Genomic DNA, 19,925 nt, shown 5'->3' on the forward strand with positions numbered 1-19,925 from the left:
AATTTAGGGGCTTAAACTGGAACTAATTTGTAGTTTCTCTCACTTCCATGGGAGGGTTGGGCAACTTCTCTGCTAGTCTTGCCTAGATACATTCATGTTTCTACATCCAGCTGGAGGGGTGGCTGGACTGGCTGTCCAAGATGGCCCCATGCATAGGAGTGGCAGTTGGTGCTGGCTGTTGACTGGCATGTCAGGTCTCTTTAATGTGACCTTTCAACATCTAGGAGGCTAGACTGGGCTTCTTCGTGGTGTGGTACGTCAGGGTTCCAAGAGGATGAGGTCCAGAGCCACAAGGTCCCTTAAGCTCTAGGCTCTGAAATCCATACAGTGTTAACCTCTGTCATAGTGTTTTGGGGAAAGCATACCAGAAGAAGAGCACAGAGATAAAGGCAAAACAAAACAAAAGAAAAACAAAAAAACACAACACTTCTCTTGATGAAAGAAAAGCTATTAAGACTTTGCAGATGGGTGTGGACACAGGGAACCATGAGTCTTTAGGACCATTATTTCAATCTTCCACCACCATACCCTTCTGGGGGAATTAATGCCGCAAATAGAAGGCCATGGTCTACTATCGCTATGGCAGTAGAAGAGACTGTGAGACCCAGAGAGGTTTAGAGTCTTGCCTAAGATCCCACAGCTAGTTAGGGAGAAAACATAAAACAAATCCCAGGAGTCCACTGACCAGTCCTCATGTCTCTGGGATGAGCCACATGGTATAATTTAACTGGCTAATTTAACAGGTGGGAGAATAATGGGTGACACTTGTATAATGTGTTAGCAGTCACTAATCATTTAGATCCATTTTGTGAAGGAAATCAGTGCCGGCTCTTGTGGAGTCCATGAAAAAAGCTGAAGCGAAGAGACTCCCTAAGAACCATTCATTATGCAGCAACAGAGGTCCTGACCCATTCAGTGCTCCGAGACATAACACATTCAGCCCCTTGCCTTCCTGGCACTCAGAGCTTAATTTCCTCATTGAGGCAAAATTCACATAACATAAAATTAACCATGACTCATTTTACATTGTAAAATTCAGGGTCAATTGGCACTTTCACTATGTTATGTAACTGTTACCTATTATCAAGTTTCAAGACCTTTCTATCACCCTAAAAGGAAACCCTGTACCCATTAAGCACCACTCCCCATTTCTCTCTCCCTCTGTCCCCGGCCACCATGAGTCTGCTTCCTTTCAATGGACTTGCCTATTCTGAATGTTTCGGCATATGGAATCATATGCATGAGCTTTTGTGACTTCTTTCACTTGGCACATTTTTGAGGTTCATCCATGTTGAAGCATGTACCAGCACTGTGTTATTTTTATGGATAAGATAAATATGAAAGGCACCCACAACATCCTATTGTATGGATAGACCACATTTTGTTTATCCAGTCATCAGTTGATGGGCATTTTGGGTTCTTTCTATGTTCTGGAAATCGTGAATAGTGCTGCTATAAACATTCACATACAAATAGTCGCTTGAGTACCTGCTTTCAATTCTTTGGCGTATATGATCAGGAGTGGAATTTTTGGGTCATATGGTAATTCTATCAAAGCTTAATCTTGATTCTAGTTTTTGACAAGGTTTATTAAAATGGTTTGAGATTAATAACATGCTGCCAGCATTACCTTGTCTCTAAAGTCAATGTGGTTCTGGAGGATGGCTCTGTGGTACGTGGCTGTCCTCACGAAATCTTGCATCATGTTCTGCTGCTGGGAAATGCAGCCATAAAACTGTAAGGAAAAGAGAAGGATGGGGAGAGTAAACAACACACGAGGCATCATTTCATGACCATCTAGTCAAGGTAGGCTGAGCTTAACACACAGGCAAGCCGAAGCTCAGAAAGATGCAGTAACCTATCCATATTTGCCCTATTTGTAAGGTCTAGAACTATAAGTCAATCTCAGACTTCCAAAGGCTGCTCCATTCACAGATTCAGTCCTAGATACCAGTCCTACCTACCAGGTAGGTGCCCAGGGTTCTCAAAGCAAAGGCTATGAGAGAACACAAAGAAGAGTAATAGGCACAAAAGAGAGAAAGAGGCCAGAGACAAAAGGGATGTCTCTAATGAGTCCCGAGTCGGGAGAGAAACGCAGGACTTGGACAGAAGTCTTGAGAGAGGGCAGGTGTAGGGCAGGTGGTGACGATGGTCATTCTTATCAGGCAAGCCAGCTGAGTGATATGGTGCATACAAATCCATGATCACTGAGTCACAAATACCGTCATCCTAACTGCCACCATTTGGTGGGGTTTGCTGTTATAGGCACCACACTTAATTCATATACATCCTCTCATCAAATTAAATCATTAAAAAATTAGATGAATTTTCATCCCCAGACAACAAAAGTGAGGCCAGGAAGTACAGCAACCTCCCACATCCTGACAACTTGAGAAGTGAAGGTGGTGAGGATTCCCACGCTGGGCTGTGCCACCACTCAGGGGACCATGCCATGAGAAGTGGCAGGGCCATGCCCACGGCATCCTCCCCGACCACCAGCCTGCCCAGGTGTGTCCACAGGGGTGTCCACAGGAGTGCGGCACCTGGAACCCACTCCTGTCCGCCGGGGCAACTTTCCTGACCTGGAAGTATTGCACGGCAGATGCCTCTTCTGTCCGCTGGTTGAACACCGACAATTCCTTTTTCTCATTCCGGCATCTTTTCAAGGTATTTGAAAAGGAGCTGAGATCTGCAAGGATAAAAAGCAGATCCGTTTCTACACTGAGGGAACCACAGTACTCAGCACTGCAACCACAGAACTCAGCACTGCACTCTGTACAAAAGTCTGAGAAAATATTAGAAGATTCAAAGGGCACGTTGATCCCCGGACGCACAACGATAGGAATGGCAAGGTGGAAGCGGGAGCCACTCTGAGATGTGACAGCCTTCGACTCGTCAGCATACTGTGTTCATCAGTGTCGTGGGAGAGAGCCAAGTGGGACACGCAGAGGCTGGGCTCAGGGAATTCTCCAGGTCCTGTGTTCATAAAGCTTACAGGCTTCTTCTCTGTACTGTACAGCAGTACATGCTCTGGGGAATGTGATTGTTCATGATAATGAAAAAATATATGTGAATATAAAAACACATATAATGAATATATATACATATGTGTGTATATATAATCTCACTCCATTGTCACAACAGGGTGTTTTTTACATTTAGTATACTCCAGGTGTAGAGAGAAAAAATAAAATAACTGAAGATATGTGGATATAAGGAAATGCTTTCTATAATTTGAGGAAAAGAAATAAATAGATGAAGGTTCAGAAAATCCCCCAAAGTATTATTACTAATAGATAACACAGCACAAAGTGGTCAAGTTTTGTGACTTCGGCCTTAGAAATGTCTCTTACGGGACACCTGGGTGGCTCAGTGGTTGAACATCTGCCTTTGGCTCAGGACATGATCCCGGGGTCCTGGGATTGAGCCCTGCATCGGGCTCCCCGTGGGAAGCCTGCTTCTCCCTCTGCCTATGTCTCTTCCTCTCTCTGTGTCTCTCATGAATAAATAAATAAAATCTTGAAAAGAAAAAAAAGAAAAAAGAAAGAAATGTCTCTTACATCCTGCCCAGTGGTCCTTATCGCCTGTGACCTTCTCCCTTTCCACCACTGGTGATATGACCAGGTCTCTCCTTTACAGCCCGTGCTGGATTCCTGATGCCCACACACACTCAGTTCACCACGAGCTCCAGCCCCTCACATGTGTCTGGCCTTGCATGCTACCCTGCATACCTTCTCCTTGTGCACTGCGTCCTCCACACTCCTGCCATGCTAAAGTGCTTACAAATGCCCACATCAACCTGGTCCTGGCCTGGTTTCTTGACTTGAAACCGTATCTCTTCTCTTTAAATTCACTTTTTTAAGTGAATTTTAACTCACTCAGGTGCCCCTAAATTCACTTTTGACATCAAACTCCTATTTATCCCCCAAGATTTAACCCAATCAGCATTTCCTCATTGCTATGTTCTGGAACACCCACAGGCATGGTGGGCTTCAACACTTGATGAGAATCACCTGGAAAGACTTTTTACACTATGGATGCTGGACCCTCATCCCACACCTGCTTAGTCAATGTTCTGATGATGAGCCCAAGGCATGTCCAGAGTTAGTTTTCATGTGTAAGCCAGGGATGAGAGCCTTTGCTCAAATCTCATGTTCTCAGCTTACCACATATTTCATATTTTATTGAAAATATCTTTTTTAAAAAATCTATCTATAGCAAACCCTTTTAGGGCACGGTTTAGGGCTTCAGTCTTCACAAATAGTACTAAGAGAGCAGCCACTCAATAAATACATCTGAAATGAATGTGGTAAAACTATTTTCAATTTGTGAGCCAGCCCCGTGAAGCTCTGGGGCTGCCCCATGTCCAGGGGGATAGGTTGAAAAGATACCTTGTCTGAGAATAAATATGTGACCATACCTAACACAGCCCCACTCAAGGGAATGCCATGTACTCTAGAGAAACTTGGAGATGGATAAAGGAAAGGTTACTGGTGGAATAAGTCAAAATTAGATTTACAGTGTGTGCTGAACAGTGTCAAATGCTCACCCCAATTATAAACCCCCATCTAGCTAGTGTCCCCATGTGGATCTCTCTTTTATGAGAATGGCTTTTTGACTAAAACTTTACCTGCATTATGAAATTTTCTGTCGACTCTTTATCTTTTGCAATTATACCCTTATAAAGGAGAGGATGTAAGCAATGATTTTTAAGTAATTGCAAAATCGACACCTAAAAAGTATAGAACATTTGCAAAATGCAACAAACCAAAAAGAAGAAAATAAAAGTATGCAATTTATGCAAGCTATTAATTATTGTTAACATTTCATTGTATGGTGTTTTGGAGTGTTTGAGTGCATGCACATACGTGCAAAAATTCCTCTGCAAAATTATGTTGCACTATTTTGTAAATACATCTTTTCATTCAAGATACTCTGAATAACTTCTCACACTAAGTAGTCTCTCCACCTGACTGTTAATGGATGTATGCTTCAACTTTCATGGATGTGCCATGTTAGCCAATTCCCTGTGGTTAGATTCCCGAGTCTCTACCCTGGTCTACTGTACCAGAATGACAGAGCCCAGCACTTGTATTTTTAGCTTTGTCCCTGGTGATTCTGATGACAAGACATTTTTGAGAACTCCACTTAGTAGAACCTCTGTATAATATGTATTCTAACTCTACATTACATTAAAATATGTGCTATTTCTTCACAACTTTTTCCTACACGGGCAATAAAGAGATGATTTGGTATTTCTGCTCCCTTACAATATTTTGTAATTAAAACAATAATATGTAAATAACTTAATCATATTAAGTTTTAAAATGCAGAAGAGAAAGTCAGGAAGGATAAATGATTCCTAGATATAACCACTAATAGTATTTTGAGATAAAATCTCCCACTAATTTTTCTTTGTTATGTTTTTATCTACCACCATATTACTTATAATAATAGTATCGTACTCTACTGTTTTACAACTTGCTTTGTCATGACAATAGTTAGGCTTTTCTGTGTCAGCACTTTTCCTATGAAGTCTGTCAACTACACATAAAGCTGCAAAGCTCAATAATTACAATGTATTTTTGCTCTTCTCTTATTTGTTCTCAGAGGCAACATCAGAGACTTAGTAGATCTTAATTTCAACAAGGTTTTTAACTATGTTCTTTCAAATCTTGAACCTACTTATTTGCTTATCAAGTTCTACTGGGTGTCAAAAGTACCAACCCTATTAAACTATGATCTTCCATATTTGTATTTTATTTCCTTTAAAAGATACCAGATAATATTTTCAAACTCTAAAATATTTTAAAACTTTGTTAGATAAAAACTTGCAACAAACTGTGTATAAAGGGAACACACCTCAATATTACAAAGGTCATATATGACAATCCTGCAGCTGACATCATACTCAATAGTACAACATTGAAAGCTTTTCTCTAAGACCAGAAACAAGACAAGGATGCCCATTCTCACCACTCCTATTCAACATAGTATTTGAAATCCTACTCATAGCAAACTGCAATAAAAAGAAATAAATGGCATCCAAATTGGAAAGGAAGAAGCAAAACTGTCTCTGTTTGCAGACAACATGATATTATATATAGAAAACCCTAAAGGACCCCACCACAAAATTGTTATAACCAATGAATTCAATAGAGTTGCAAGATACAGTATCAATACACAAAAAATACACAATAGAGTTGCAAGATACAGTATCAATACACAACTCCTACAGTATCAATGTAGGAGTTGTGTTCCTAAACTCCAACAATGAACTACGAGAAAGAGAAATTAAGAAAGCAAAATCCTATTTAATATTGCATCAAAAAGAATGACATATTTGGAAATAAACTGAATCAAGGAGGTGACACCAATTATCTGTACTCGAAACTATAAGACATTGATGAAAAACATTGAAGATGACACAAATAAGTGTAAATATATCCTATGTTCATGGTTTGGAAGAATTAATATTGTTAAAATGTCCATATACCCAAAGCAATCTACAGATTCAATGTCATCCATATCACAGAAAAAGAAAAATAATACTGAAGTTTGTATGGAACCACAAATTTCCTAATAGCCAAAGCAATCTTGAGAAAAAAGAACAAAGTGGAGGCATTACACTTTCTGATTTCAAACTATATTGCAAAGCTGCAGTAATTAAAACAGTATGGCATTGTCATAAAAACAGACACACAGATTAATGGAACAGGATAGAGAGCCTCTTGCCTACATACATAATCAATGTACAACGAAGATGCCAAGAATATCTTACAGGGAAAGGATAGTGTCTTTAATAGATGATGCTGGAAAAACTGGAGAAGAAGGTACCCAGACCTCTATCTTACACCATATACAACATCAACTCAAAAGGGATTAAAGAATTGAAAATAAGATCTGAAACCATAAAACTTCTAGAAGAAAATGGGGATAAACACCTCAACATTGATCTTGACAATGATTTTTTTTAATTTGACACTAAGAACAAAGGTAACAACAGGAAAAATAAATAAATGGGACTACATCACCTAAAAAGCTTCTGCACTGTGAAGGAAACCATCAAGAAAATGAAAAGGCAGCTACTGAATGGGAGAAAATAAATGCAAATCATATATCTGATAAGGAGTGAATACCCAAAGTATATAAAGAACTCATACAACTCAATAGCAGAAAAAAAAAAGAAAAAGAAAACTCCACTCAATCTGGTTAAAAAATAGGTGAAGGGACTGAGTAGACATTTTGCCAAAAACAGTTTGGCAAAAACATTTTGCCAAAAACAAATACAGATGACCAACAGATACATGAAAAGATGCTTCATATCACTAATCATCAAGTAAATGCAAATCAAAAACACAAGACATCACCTTATACCTGTTACAGTGGTTATCATCAAAAAGACAAAAGATAACAAGTGTCAGTGAGGATGTGGAGAAAAGGGGACCCTTGTGCACTGTTAGCAGGAATGTAAATTGGTGCAGCCACTGTGGAAAACAGGATGGATGCTTCTCAAAAAATTAAAATAGAACTACTATATGATCCAGCAATCCAATTGCTGGGTATATATCCAAAGGAAGTGAAATCATCATCTCAAAGAGATGCCTTCACTCCCATGTTCATTGCAACATTATTCACAATAGCTAAGATATGGAAATAGCCAAAGTGTCTGTCAACAGATGAATGGATAAAGATATATATCTTGTTATATATATTATATCATATGCATCTACTTCCTGCAATGAAATATTAATTCAGCCATGAGACAGAGGAAATTCTGCCATTGGGGACAACATGGATAGAACTTGATGGCATTAAATTAAGTGAAATAAGACAGATGAAGACAAATACAGTATGTTATCACTTACATGTGGAATCTTCTTTTAAAAAGTCAAATTCATAGAAAGAAAGAGTAGAAAAGTGGTTCCTTAGAGTTTTCTGGCTGGGGGGGGGGCAGAAAAGAATAGGGAGAGGTCAGTAAAGGGATATAAATGTTCAGCTATAGGAGGCAAAAGGTCTGAGGATCTAATGTATTACATGGTGACTATAGTTACTTAACAACATACTGCATAACTGAAATTTGCTGAGAGAAGTGAAATGGCCTCACCAAAAACAAAAAATAATAAGATAAAATAATAAAATAAAAAATAAAATAAAATTTCTTGGGCATACTAAAACACCCAAGAAGATATTAGATAATATTGACTCAGCTCTAGGCTGAGGGAACTGGCACCTCTCCAATTCCCTCTGCGCTCTCAGAGACTGCCAGCAGTGGTCTGTGTCACCCATCTGTGAGTTCTTTGAGTCCTGGGCATCTAAGCTGTTTGGGCTTTCAAAGCCTACAGTAAATTCATTTGTTCAACAGTCTTTTGAATATTACCAACAGTTGCAAATCTCCATACCTTGGGGGACAGTTGAGTTTTTAATATACCCCAAAATAATAGGTGCCTAATTTAGTAAACAGGATGTGTGATACATTGAAAAGTATCACTTTTGGTTAACAAACAAGATTATGACTATCAAGTAATGTGAATAGTCTTGTGTCACTCAACTGTCTCCAAAAGAAAATGTAAAAGAGAAGCTCCAGCAAAGTTTTAGGTTACATCAGTATCCATACAATACATAAACAGTCTTCTAAAATAAACAGTAATCGGATAAATTACCTCTATTATGTTTCTGTTAAAAATATTATAATATTATTTTAGACGCTATACTCACAACTTTATCAGAATTTCCTGTTTGACAAGTTTAAGATGTATTTATGGGATTTAGAAAATAGGGAGCATCTTCGAAAGTCCAGGAATCAGTATCAGTTAAGTCCTGCCTATGGTGATTTCTGTCACAATGGCTCCCAGGAGAATGTTCTCTTTACAGCCTCCCTTGCCTTTATTTTAATGGCTAAAATAAATGTGTGCAAATAAAGGAAATGTTTGTGTTTCCATATGATGTATAAAGATTTTTTTTAAAAAATAACTTTAAAAAGGAAAAGAAACTTAATTGTTGATTCTTCTCTCCCCTCAGTCTCCAGGAAAAAGGACTCTGGAAGACACTGTCTTAATCCATTTGGGCTGCTCTAGCAAAGTACCATAGACTGGGTGATTTATAAACAACAGAAATCCATTCCTCACAGGTCTGGAGGCTGGAAGTCCAAGATCAGCATGTCAGCACAGTCAGGTTCTGGTGAGATCCTTTTCTGAGTTGCGGACTACTCTCTTCTGGCTATGTCCTCACATGGCAGAAGGGCCAAGGGACCTCTCTGAGGTCACTTTACAATCACAATCCTAAGGCCCTGCCTTCAAATACCACCACCTTGAAGATTAGGTTTCAAATACTAGCTTTGGGGGAGACACAAACATCCCATCTACAGTGATGCTCACTGCTGAATCCAAACTGAGATGCAACATGAGTAACCTACCTTCTCTTCCTTGGTTCTCCAAACTAGGGGGAGGGACTTTTGATAAGAGGAGTGAAGGGAGTCTTTAAATCCAGCAGGTAATTCTATCTTTTGGAGAACATTTGGGCAAAAAGTATTTATTATTGTTATTATTATTATTATATGAAAGAACTTTTTGATCTGCAGGCACCATTTGTTTGAAAGATGCCATTCTTCACTCCTGAAGGAAGAAAAGAAAGGCTTGCTGTTTAGAACATAATCAAAGTCTAGGGCCGCCTGGGTGGCTCAGTGGTTGAGTGGCTGCCTTTGGCTCAGGGCGTGATCCCAGGATCAAGTCCTGCATTGGGCTCCCTGTAGGGAGCCTGCTTCTCCCTCTGTCTATGTCTCTGCCTCTCTCTCTCTCTCTCTGTGTGTGTCTCTCATGAATAAATAAATACAATCTTTTAAAAAAAATAATCAAAGTCTAAATGGACATTACATTTGCATATTGGCTCCTTCAGCAACTCAGGGCAGAAAAAGTTGGGGGGAAAGGGGTCAGAACCACTGCTGTGGAATAGAGGTCCGAGTTGGGTATATCCTAGAAGTCTGAAGCTGAGGGCAGAGTTTTTAAGGATGGGGATATGCCCTCAATGATGACACAATAATACAAGCCTAGTCCCTCTGACACAGCAGGGCCTAGGGGTAAAATAGGAACGCCTCTCAAAGGACACACTTCACACTGGGAAGATGGTGGCTTGGTAGAATTGATATTGCAGCCATGCTGGCTTCAACTGCCATGTTTTGTCATTTTTTCATCACAGAGATGTAAATTTCTCTATTGTATAGATATTAACCATGCTACTGTCAGGATTCTAATTATTTCACTTTGATTCTCAATCTTGATTTCAGTTTCTTCTTAACAAGCCATCACTCTTCCATTTTAGCATGCAGTTATACTCTGCGGATCCAGAGACTCCAGAGACACACCATTTCCTTTTTGGTGCTGCTTCGAAAAGGACCAGATTGAAGGGATCTGTTTTTGTTTGCTTGCTTCTCTTAAATAGCTGCTATTTACAAGTGATACTGTCTGTAGCACTTTCCATACAGTTTATTTACCAAGATACTAGCATCTTTTCTTGCAGGAAAGGGTGATACCTGCCTGGCTGCATCAGCTGTTCTGGCCACATGTCCCAAAATTATACCAGAAAACACACTACTGACAATATGATAATCATGGTGTAGATATTTTTTTAAAAATAAAAAACAAAACAATAATCATATGTCGAACTCTAAACATGGTTGCAGAACTGCTTTTGGCTATCTTGACAAATTTACATACAGCCTATTTTAATTTCCTTCAGCCCATGAGCTCAAGTTTGCCAAATTGAGCTCATTTCACTGGGCACATAAGGAAGCGATCTATTTTCCTGAAGTCAGAATAAAAAAAAGACAGCAATGCTGACCACTCGCCCCCATTCAATTCTCCTTCCCCTATCCTCATGGTCTGGGTGCTTTCCCCTTCAGGATGGAAATGGCTTAGAATAATTTAGGATACATTGCATTGATTCATCCTATCTGGTCAGAGCTGGAGAAGCAGAACTGTATCATCGGGCATCATCTGAGCAGCACCCTTATGCTGCCAACAGCTGCAATGCAGGTCTCTCTGAATACATCCCAAACAGGTATACCTGCAGGGGACTCTGCTGCTGAGTAAAGTTCAACATAAGGATAGCTCTTTTTAGGTCTCATACAAGCAGGGTTTCTTAGGAAAGTAGCAAAAGGACTTAGATAGAAAGTAGATTCATTGAGCAGCCAACAGAGCATCATTGTGAGACACTGGATATTTCCATTGCATAACATGAAAAAGCTAGAAAAATGGACAGCTTCACCAAATTTCAAGCTAGTTTCTCCCTTCTAGTGCTTCTGTTTCAACAAAAAAAAAAAAAACAAACCAAAAAACTTGTCAGCATTCAGTGGAAGCAATTGCCACATCAACCTCTCTAAAACAAAAGTACTTATGCACTCTGAGAAACTGAATGTATTATTGCTTTGCTCTTCTTTCAAGGCTTTGCAATTTGCAACCAAAGCTATAATTCACAATCCATATAACACTTACCTAATGCTACTTTTGTCCTACCAAAATGTTAGTACAAAGTGCACCGGGGAGGGCAATTGGGGAGTATTTTGTATACTTGTCACATTTCTAGATGTTAAGAGTCTGCATGTGTGTGCAAAAACACATTTTGTCAAATTTCAAAGCAATCTTCCTGCATAGATTAAAAACCAATTAAACGCTTGAGATGATCAGCATTGACCTAAACATTAGTAAAAAAAAGTGAAGAAGATAGGTTGTGAAGGTACATTCGTTCATTTATTTTAATGTTGAACCAAGTCCCTCATCCCTGTGGGATCCTAGCCCTCTTGCCCTGACACTCTACCCACAACAGGGAAAGCCCACGATCTAAGAACCGTGTAGTCTCCAGTAAGCAGAAGGAACAGGGGTTGGCGTTGGACAGAGGGATAATTGACTGAGCCGGAGCAAGAAAAAGATTCTAAGGCAAGGACATCAGTGAAAACTCTTTTGTTGGCAAGTGGTGGAAATCCAACTAAGTTTAACTGAAATAGAAACGTTATGGCTCACAAAACTGAAAAAATCAAGGATTAAAATTCCATTTTTAAGAATGGCTGTGTCCAGGAGCTCAAATGATATTTTTAAGACACATTCTCTCTCTCTACCTCTACCTCTATTTCTTAACTCTGTCTCTGTCTCTCTTTCTACTTCTGTCTTTTTCTCTTTCTTACTGCATATTTTCTCTGTTTTGGCTTCATGCTCAGGGGGATGGCATGACCCATTGCAGAACAAGATGACCACCTGCATCTCCACATCTACATTGTTACCAGCTCAGCAGGTCCTGTCTTTCCAAAATGTTCCAGCAAAAGCCCCAGACTGAGTTCCACTGAGCCTTGTTAAATCAAAGACCCATTTTTGAATCAAGTGTTCTGGCCGGAGGTCCGTATCAACTGACCAGACTAGAGCCAGCCGCATCTAAACCCAAAGGAAAACTGGGCTTCAGTTAGCAGAAGCAAGGAGTGTAAAGACAGGCTAAACTTCTCACTGCTAAGACAGAAGTAGAAACATTACAGGCTAAGGGGAAACAGGGCAAGGAGAAGTGAGAAAAATCTGTGTGCTTCGGGGGGCAGACTGGAGAGAGGTGAGCCATGGAGAACAGACACTCAGCTGCTTGGCTTCTGAAATCTTTGAGCTTGGGCTAGCCTCAACCTGGACTGTTTTCCCAGCCCAGGATGCTGCTGTGAAAGACCTACTACAGAGAAACCGAGCCAACACTTCTGGTCCTATAACACGTTGTGTCCCCAACACTGCCACAGTCACCAGCTTCATCTTCCTGTCCACCTTCTCTAAGACTATCCAGCCCTGCTCACAGCTCCTGATGTTCTGTTCAGGCCCCTGGATCCCATATCCCATGTTAGCTAAGAATGAGCTGCTGAACAAAGGGTCACACAGCCTGAAACAAGAGACGTGGGGACACCGGAATAAAGTGGCTGGGCCCTGAAGCTCCAAAGGGAGGGGGCAATCCTATATCCTCGTTTTCCTGTCCCAGTGAAATTGTCAAACCCATTTCCTTTCAAAAGGATTCTAGTAATTGATGGTTACCAGACAGGAGGAGGACTGGGGGATGGGTGAAATGGGTGATGGCGAATAGAGTACACTTACCAGATTGAAATAAATAAATAGGATTTTAAAATAAAATGAACTGGGGTCAAAAAAAAGGAGTCCTGATCTGGATAATAAATTATTGAGTCATTGCAGTCAGAAGATGCTGTAGTTTCAAGGAAGGTGGTTGTGCGGGGTCAAGTGCAAGAGGAAGAGGCAGCTAACAGAGATAATGACATAAAAAAAGGCAGATGGGGGAGTCCATGCAGGGGATACCTAAGTCCCCACTACATCCAGGACACTCTGCTTCTCGGCCTTAAAGGCCGCAAGACCATTCCTTACAGTAACTTCCCTTTTGAAACTGCTTTTTAGGTAGCCTTGATTAGAACAGTAATTCCTCCTACATTCCAACAATTTTTCCCCCCTCTGGTTTCAATGCCAGTTGACCCAGGTTTACTAAGAGTTTTCTTGCTTTTGGTTTGGTTTAGCTTTTGGTTTTACTAACAATTTTACATATTTCCACATTGTAGTCATTTCAAGTGTTTTGTTTTTTAAAACTGCACTATATTTTTCTCTTTGAATTCCACAAAACCACCTAGTCATGCAAAGGTCACCAGACATGTAGACAGACAAATGGTTCACTGAGGCCAGAATGCACCCTCTGGAGCATTTACCATATATTCACAGAGGGGCTGATTTTTTTATGTGGCAGCAAGAGCCATTATTCAATTAGGTCTTATGGCCGGTGTGTGCCTCCCAGCAAGCAAAGCAATGCAGGTGGACACCAAACAGGTGACATAAAGGTACTTTTCCAATTGTATTAGACTTATATAGTTTTTAAAATGACATTTAACAACTTAAATCAACATTTTTTATGATTGCTTACGCCATATTCCCTACATTCCCCAAACAACTAACTCCGGATAAGCATTAATCTAACCCAATCTAACATTTTAAAAATGGCAACAGCAGCCCATACTTTGAGAACGTCATGTTTGGGGTATTTCATTCAGCCAAGTGAATACTTAGTGTAATAGGAAGACCAGAAAAAAAAAATCTCTCTGGCCTTCTCTTTATGTATTATCTGTAAATGAATGAGACAGAAACGCCCTCAACTTGGTTGAGAACATCTGCTCCTATTACAAGGCAAAGAAAAGAAGGTACTTTGTACCTGGCAGACTTGAGACTTTGAGTCACATAAAAAGACCAGTTCAGATGACAAGGAGCATCTTTGGGTTTTACAATACAACTTTTGAGATCTAGCTCTCTTCCCATCCAGACATGGATTTAACAATAATACAACACGGTTGTGCTATCTTTCAAAAAATTAATTTTCTCTTCATTTTTTGGGGGGAGAGCAAAATGCAACAACTATCATTTTCTCAATGACATGAGTCTGTAAGTGGCTGAAAGCATGGATATGCACGTGCCTTCTTAGCTCAATCTCTGTGCTGTTTGGTTTTCTCTTTCACATTTATATAGCTGGTCCACCGGGTGCAAAATGACTGAGCATAGGCTAAATCCAGCCCTCAGGCATTTTTAAATTTGGCTATCATGTGTCTTAAAAATCAGAAAAATTTCACAGGAAATGTGAGTTTCTGGCTAAAACTGTGCAGCAGGATATCCCTGGGTCTGAATTTCTCTGTGGCAACAATCAGCACAAGGGAAGTAGCTGCTGCCACCTTTTGAAGGCACAAGGGATCTCCAGCTCACCACAGCTCCCACCATCCTCTTATTCGCAGCCAGCCCATCTCTTATACTTCCACCACCTGCCTGGGCCCTGTTGGCATTTGAGTCTGCGCTCCCGTATTCCCCAGGATTGGCTATAAAACTAGGTGAACAATGCCTACAACTTAAAATACCAACTACTCCCCTTATATTTCTAAGCACCATGAAACCATAAAAGCTATAGAAAATGACAGTCAAACACACTTTATCATACTCTATTTTCAACTAATTGTTAGTTTCATTTCGAGCTTATAATTAAGTTGTTGACCTTCTTAGCAATCACTCCATTTGGCTATTCTGTGTAGATACTCATGAGAGTAGATTCAAACTCTAAGTCTAGAGCTCTTTGATAAGCTTTAGTCATAGGTCACGATCACCCCCAAACAACCTGCTTTCACAGAAATATGGTGTTGCTGACTGCCCTCAGTGTGATTTCATATGTGAAGGTGAGTTTTTATCAGATCATCCTCCTCCCCTAGCCTTTCCCTATAGTTAGAGATGATCTAAGGGATTCAGAAATGTGACATTGACAGTTGAAGAGCTATTCCACTCAGGAAGGATGCCCACAGCACACACTGCATTCATCCTCCCCTAACAACTGGCCCAACCATCCACTTCTGTGATAAGCAACCAGTGGGTTTAGCAATAGTTGTATGAATGCTCCCTGGTTGACATTCATCTGTACTTCCCTCATGTGGAACGGTGTATAATGTGGACCCAAAGTCAGGAGGATTAAATCCAGGGATTTTGATCATCAATCAATGTTTTCATGGCTACAACTAGCAGGTTGTTGTTTTAGTGTTTTGTGTGTGTGGCATACCTGAAGCTTTAACTGCACACCAGCTCTAGAATGAATGTTGAGTTTAGAACCCTTGATACTCTGGTATAAAGGATGTTCCATATATGATTAGGGAACCACTTGAAAAATTTTCTTCAGATCTAAATATCAAAAGAAGCTTTGCTTGACATAGTCTGTCCACCTGCCACTGCTCTGCCCCCTGAGGACATCAGGAATCTTATATATTGATAATGTTTCCTCTTTTGCTTGGGTGCCAGGATGCTCAGCCAAAATCATGGGTCGGCAGTAATATCTGTGGGTCCTATTATAAGCAGATTGGTGTTTTAATTTCCTCTTGGCCTATCTTCTGTGCTTTCTATATCTTCCCTGATCTTGAAATTTTTGCATTTTTATTTTATTACATAAACATGTGTGGAAACACAATCTTGCAGTGGAAGAAATTGGGAGATGGATGCATGGATGGATGATGGACAGGAAGACTAATCTATCAATTCCATCATTACTATATGAAGATTTAACAGACTGGTGAAACCAATCTGCATCTTTCTGCCTCACTTTCCACACAATAACCCCACCCCCCCGAACAGCAAATACAAGGACTTTGGAAGCAACAGTGTTGGTCCCATATGCTGAAAGCAGATGGGAGCTGCACTGTCTTCACAGTAGCATCTGCCCAGGAACCAAAGTGAAGAGGAGGAGGCTGGGGGAAAGAGCAGGAGGGGAGAGAAACACAAAAGAGCAATCAGGAGTAGAGAAGAGAGATACTTCCTGCTACCAGTCTCAGCCATGGGTAAAAAGCAAGCACATATTTATGAACTGCTCCATTTGATATTTTCACATTTATGGTGTTATTTAATTCAATCCCCTCTGCCAAGAGGTATTATGATCTCCACTGTACAGATGAAGGAGAGATACAGACACAGTTTTCTCAGAGTCAAATTAGCGAGGCCAATGTTTATTCCAATACCAGCATCTGCATTATACAAAGCAGGAAATTCTAAAACACAGGACATCCTTGAGGGGCTTGTTCTACATTGGGAGAGATAAGGAACAAGGATAGAATTAAGACTTACTATAGTGAGGTAACATAAATAACAAGGAAATGACTTTAGCTACAGTCAGAGAGACTGGCTAGACAGGGAAATGTTTTTTATTTCAAGCATCACAAAAAACCATGACAGCTATGGGTTCTGCGTGTAAATGCAGAATTTCCTTCTTTGGGGATGTTTTATTGAAGACTAGTTATTCATTGTTCTAGGCTGACAAAATTATGCCAAAAATTTATTTAAAATACTCTAGCTTATCTCTTATTGTCCCTATAAACCAGGTGCCAGTGATACAACGTGTGGTTTATAACAGTAAAGCAACAAGAATACCAAGTTTGGAGTGATTTCAACATCATAGCTGAGTAATACATCCTTTACTCCTACCCCTCCCACACACCCCAACCCCCAGCAACAATTTGGTATTTGTGGGATTCAGTGCTGTACACCAAAAGACCGAAGAGAAGTCTCATCCTGCCATGTATCAGGTGCTTGGTACACAGATCTTGATTCCAACTGTGGACCCCACAGGGACCTATGAACTAACTCCGGCCCTTCTTAGCCATGGTTTGACAGCCCCCAGAAAATATTATCTCTGATAATCACCCATGGATGAGTGTGCTTTTATGGAAATCCAGGTTTTCAATGGATAAGTGCCAGCACATGTTAGAGGAAAAAAAATGAATTTAAACACATTAGAGAGGGCAAGAGGAAAAGTCCGACTTTATCCGCATCACCCCTCTTCCAAGGAAACACAGCTTAGGGCTGAGAGAGATTTTTCTTGCCCATGATTTCTACCATGGGGAAAAGTAAGAGTGTGCAAGTTCCCAGCTTCCCCAGCTGTGTGGAATGTGGCCAAAGATGCTCATTTCTTTTCCACCCCATCAGAGTACTGAATCATAAGAAGCACAACTGGGGATGGGAAGAGACTGAGAAAGAAGTAGATAGAACACACAGAGGGCATTAAAGAAACAAGAATCCTACTAACTAGTTTCAGACTCCATCAAGAAGCTCACTAATAAGCTGCTGGAGACATCTTTCCCACAGATTTTGCCCAGCTTGCCCACAAGCATTCCCCAATGCTCTGAACACCTCACTCACTCACACACACCTTCCCTCTATGTCCAGCTTTCTGTGTGAGCTCCTGATGGGGACAGTTAGAGCAAACTTGGCTAGTGAACATGTATAGAAAACCACCCCAAAAGTATGGGCCAGGGAGAGACCACCAACTTAAGCTTGAGCATCGTCTTTGGGGAAACAAAAGGAAACTGTCAGCACTTCGTCTGGAGCATTGCAAGATTGAGAGAAGGCTTTAAAGCTTAAAAACTCTGCCACATGAGGGAGTAAGAAATATGAAGCAGGTATATCTGTAGGTCTGAGACAGCCTCAGATTCCTTGGCAGGGCTGATGGAAGGGATTTGTCTTCTAGTTAGTAAAGACTGGAGTAGATGATACTACTTCAAATGTGAAGACAGCTATGCAAACTTTAAGGAACGTGAAAAAATCAAGACAGTGTGATATCACAAAAGGATCACAATAATCTTCTAATAACCAATTATAAAGACTGTGATTTACCCAGTAAATAATTCAGAATAGCTCTTTTAAGGACACTTAATGAGCTCTAAGAAAAAACATAGACAATCCAATGAAATTAGGAAAATAATACACGAACAAAATGAGAAGTTTTACAGAGATAGAAATCATAAAAAGGAATCAAATAGAAATTCTGGAGCTGGGGGCATCTGGGTGGCTCAGTTGGTTAAGCATCTGCCTTCAACTCAGGTCATGATCCCAGGGTCCTGGGATTGAGCCCTGCATCGGGCTCCCTGCTCAGCAGGGAGCTTGCTTCTCCCTCTCCTCCACACTCACGCTCTCTGTTGCTATCTATCTCTCTTTTCAAACAATTAAATAAAATCTTAGAAAAAGAAATTCTGGAAGAAGAATACAATGAGTGAAAAAAATGCAACAGAAAATATCAACAGCAAATTGGATCAAACAGAACACAGAATCTGTGAATTAGAAGTCAGAACTTTGAAACTCTCCAAAGGATAACAAAGAATAAAAAAGAGTGAACAATAATGTAAAGAATGAAGGATAATTGCATGAATTTATATGTTTGATCATTTAAAAAAACAAAGAATGAAGTATATATTATTTATGGGATACCATAAAAAGAAACAACTTGCAAATTGTTGAAGGTCCAGAAGGAAAAGAGAGGCAAAAGGAGGCAGAAAGTTTCTTTAAAGGAATAATGGTGGAGAATTTTCCACATCTCAAAACAAACTTAACATGAAAAAATCCTCCTCAGGGGTGCCTGAATGGCTCAGTTGGTTAAGCATCTGACTGTTGATTTCAGCTTAGGTCATGATCTCAGGGTTGTGAGATTGAGCCCTCCAGTGGACTTTGTCCTGGGTGTGGAGCCTGCTTAAGATCCTCTCTCTCTCTCCTACTGCTCTCCCCACTCATGTGTGCACACACCACACACTCTTTCTAAAAAAGAAGAAAGAAAGAAGAAAGAAGAAAGAAAGAAAGAAAGAAAGAAAGAAAGAAAGAAAGAAAGAAAGAGAGAAGAAAGAAGAAAAAGAAAAAATCCTCCCCCAAAACATTATAATAATACTGTTAAAAATCAAAGACAGAGAATTTTGAAAATAGGAAGAGAAAAAGAAGCTTATAACTTGCAAGGGAACCCCAATTGGAGTATCAGTGGATCTCTCAGCAGAGACCTTAGAAGCCAGGAGAGAGTGGGATGATATATTTAAAGTGTTGAACAAAAAAATTTACCAACCAAGAATACCCTAACTGGTAAAGTTTTCCTTCAGAAATAAAGAGAGAAATACTTTTATAGACAGAGAAAAGCTGAGGAAATTCATCACTACTACTAGACCTGCCTTATAAAAAATGCTGTAAGGATTTAAGATGAACAAAAAGACACTAATTAGTACATGAAAACTTACAAAAATATATAACACACTAATTCAGAAATACTGTCTTTCTGTAATATTATATGTTAACAACTTTAGTTTAAGTATTAAAGAATAAGAGTACTAAAAATAATTATAGCTACAATAATTTGTTAGTGGTTACATAAATAAAAATAGGTATTGAGACATCAAAACCAAAACAGGGGGAAAGGGAGTTAGAGGGCACAGTGTTTGTGCTACTGAAGTTGTTAATGTAAAATAGACTGTTATCTTTATAAGATGTTTTATATAAGCCTCAAGGTAGTCATAAAGCCAAACTTAACAGTAAATACACAAAAGATAAAGAAAAGGGATTCAAAGTATACCACCATAAAAAATCATCAACTTA

At 39.8% G+C, this 19,925-nt stretch overlaps 1 protein-coding gene across 1 annotated transcript in view; it reads right to left on the reverse strand.

Moving 5' to 3' along the window:
- Positions 1 to 19,925, reverse strand: part of LOC121480158 (histone-arginine methyltransferase CARM1-like) — a 243,266-nt gene that overhangs the window by 99,317 nt on the left and 124,024 nt on the right. The window contains exons 3-4 of the mRNA XM_041736492.1: positions 2,583 to 2,689; positions 1,631 to 1,735 (exon numbers count right to left, since the gene is read on the reverse strand). Of these exons, the coding sequence (XP_041592426.1) occupies positions 1,631 to 1,735; positions 2,583 to 2,689 (212 nt within the window). The remainder of the gene's footprint in view (positions 1 to 1,630; positions 1,736 to 2,582; positions 2,690 to 19,925) is intronic.

The sequence above is a fragment of the Vulpes lagopus genome, chromosome 2, assembly GCF_018345385.1.
Source record: "Vulpes lagopus strain Blue_001 chromosome 2, ASM1834538v1, whole genome shotgun sequence".
Classification (NCBI taxonomy): Eukaryota; Metazoa; Chordata; class Mammalia; order Carnivora; family Canidae; genus Vulpes; species Vulpes lagopus.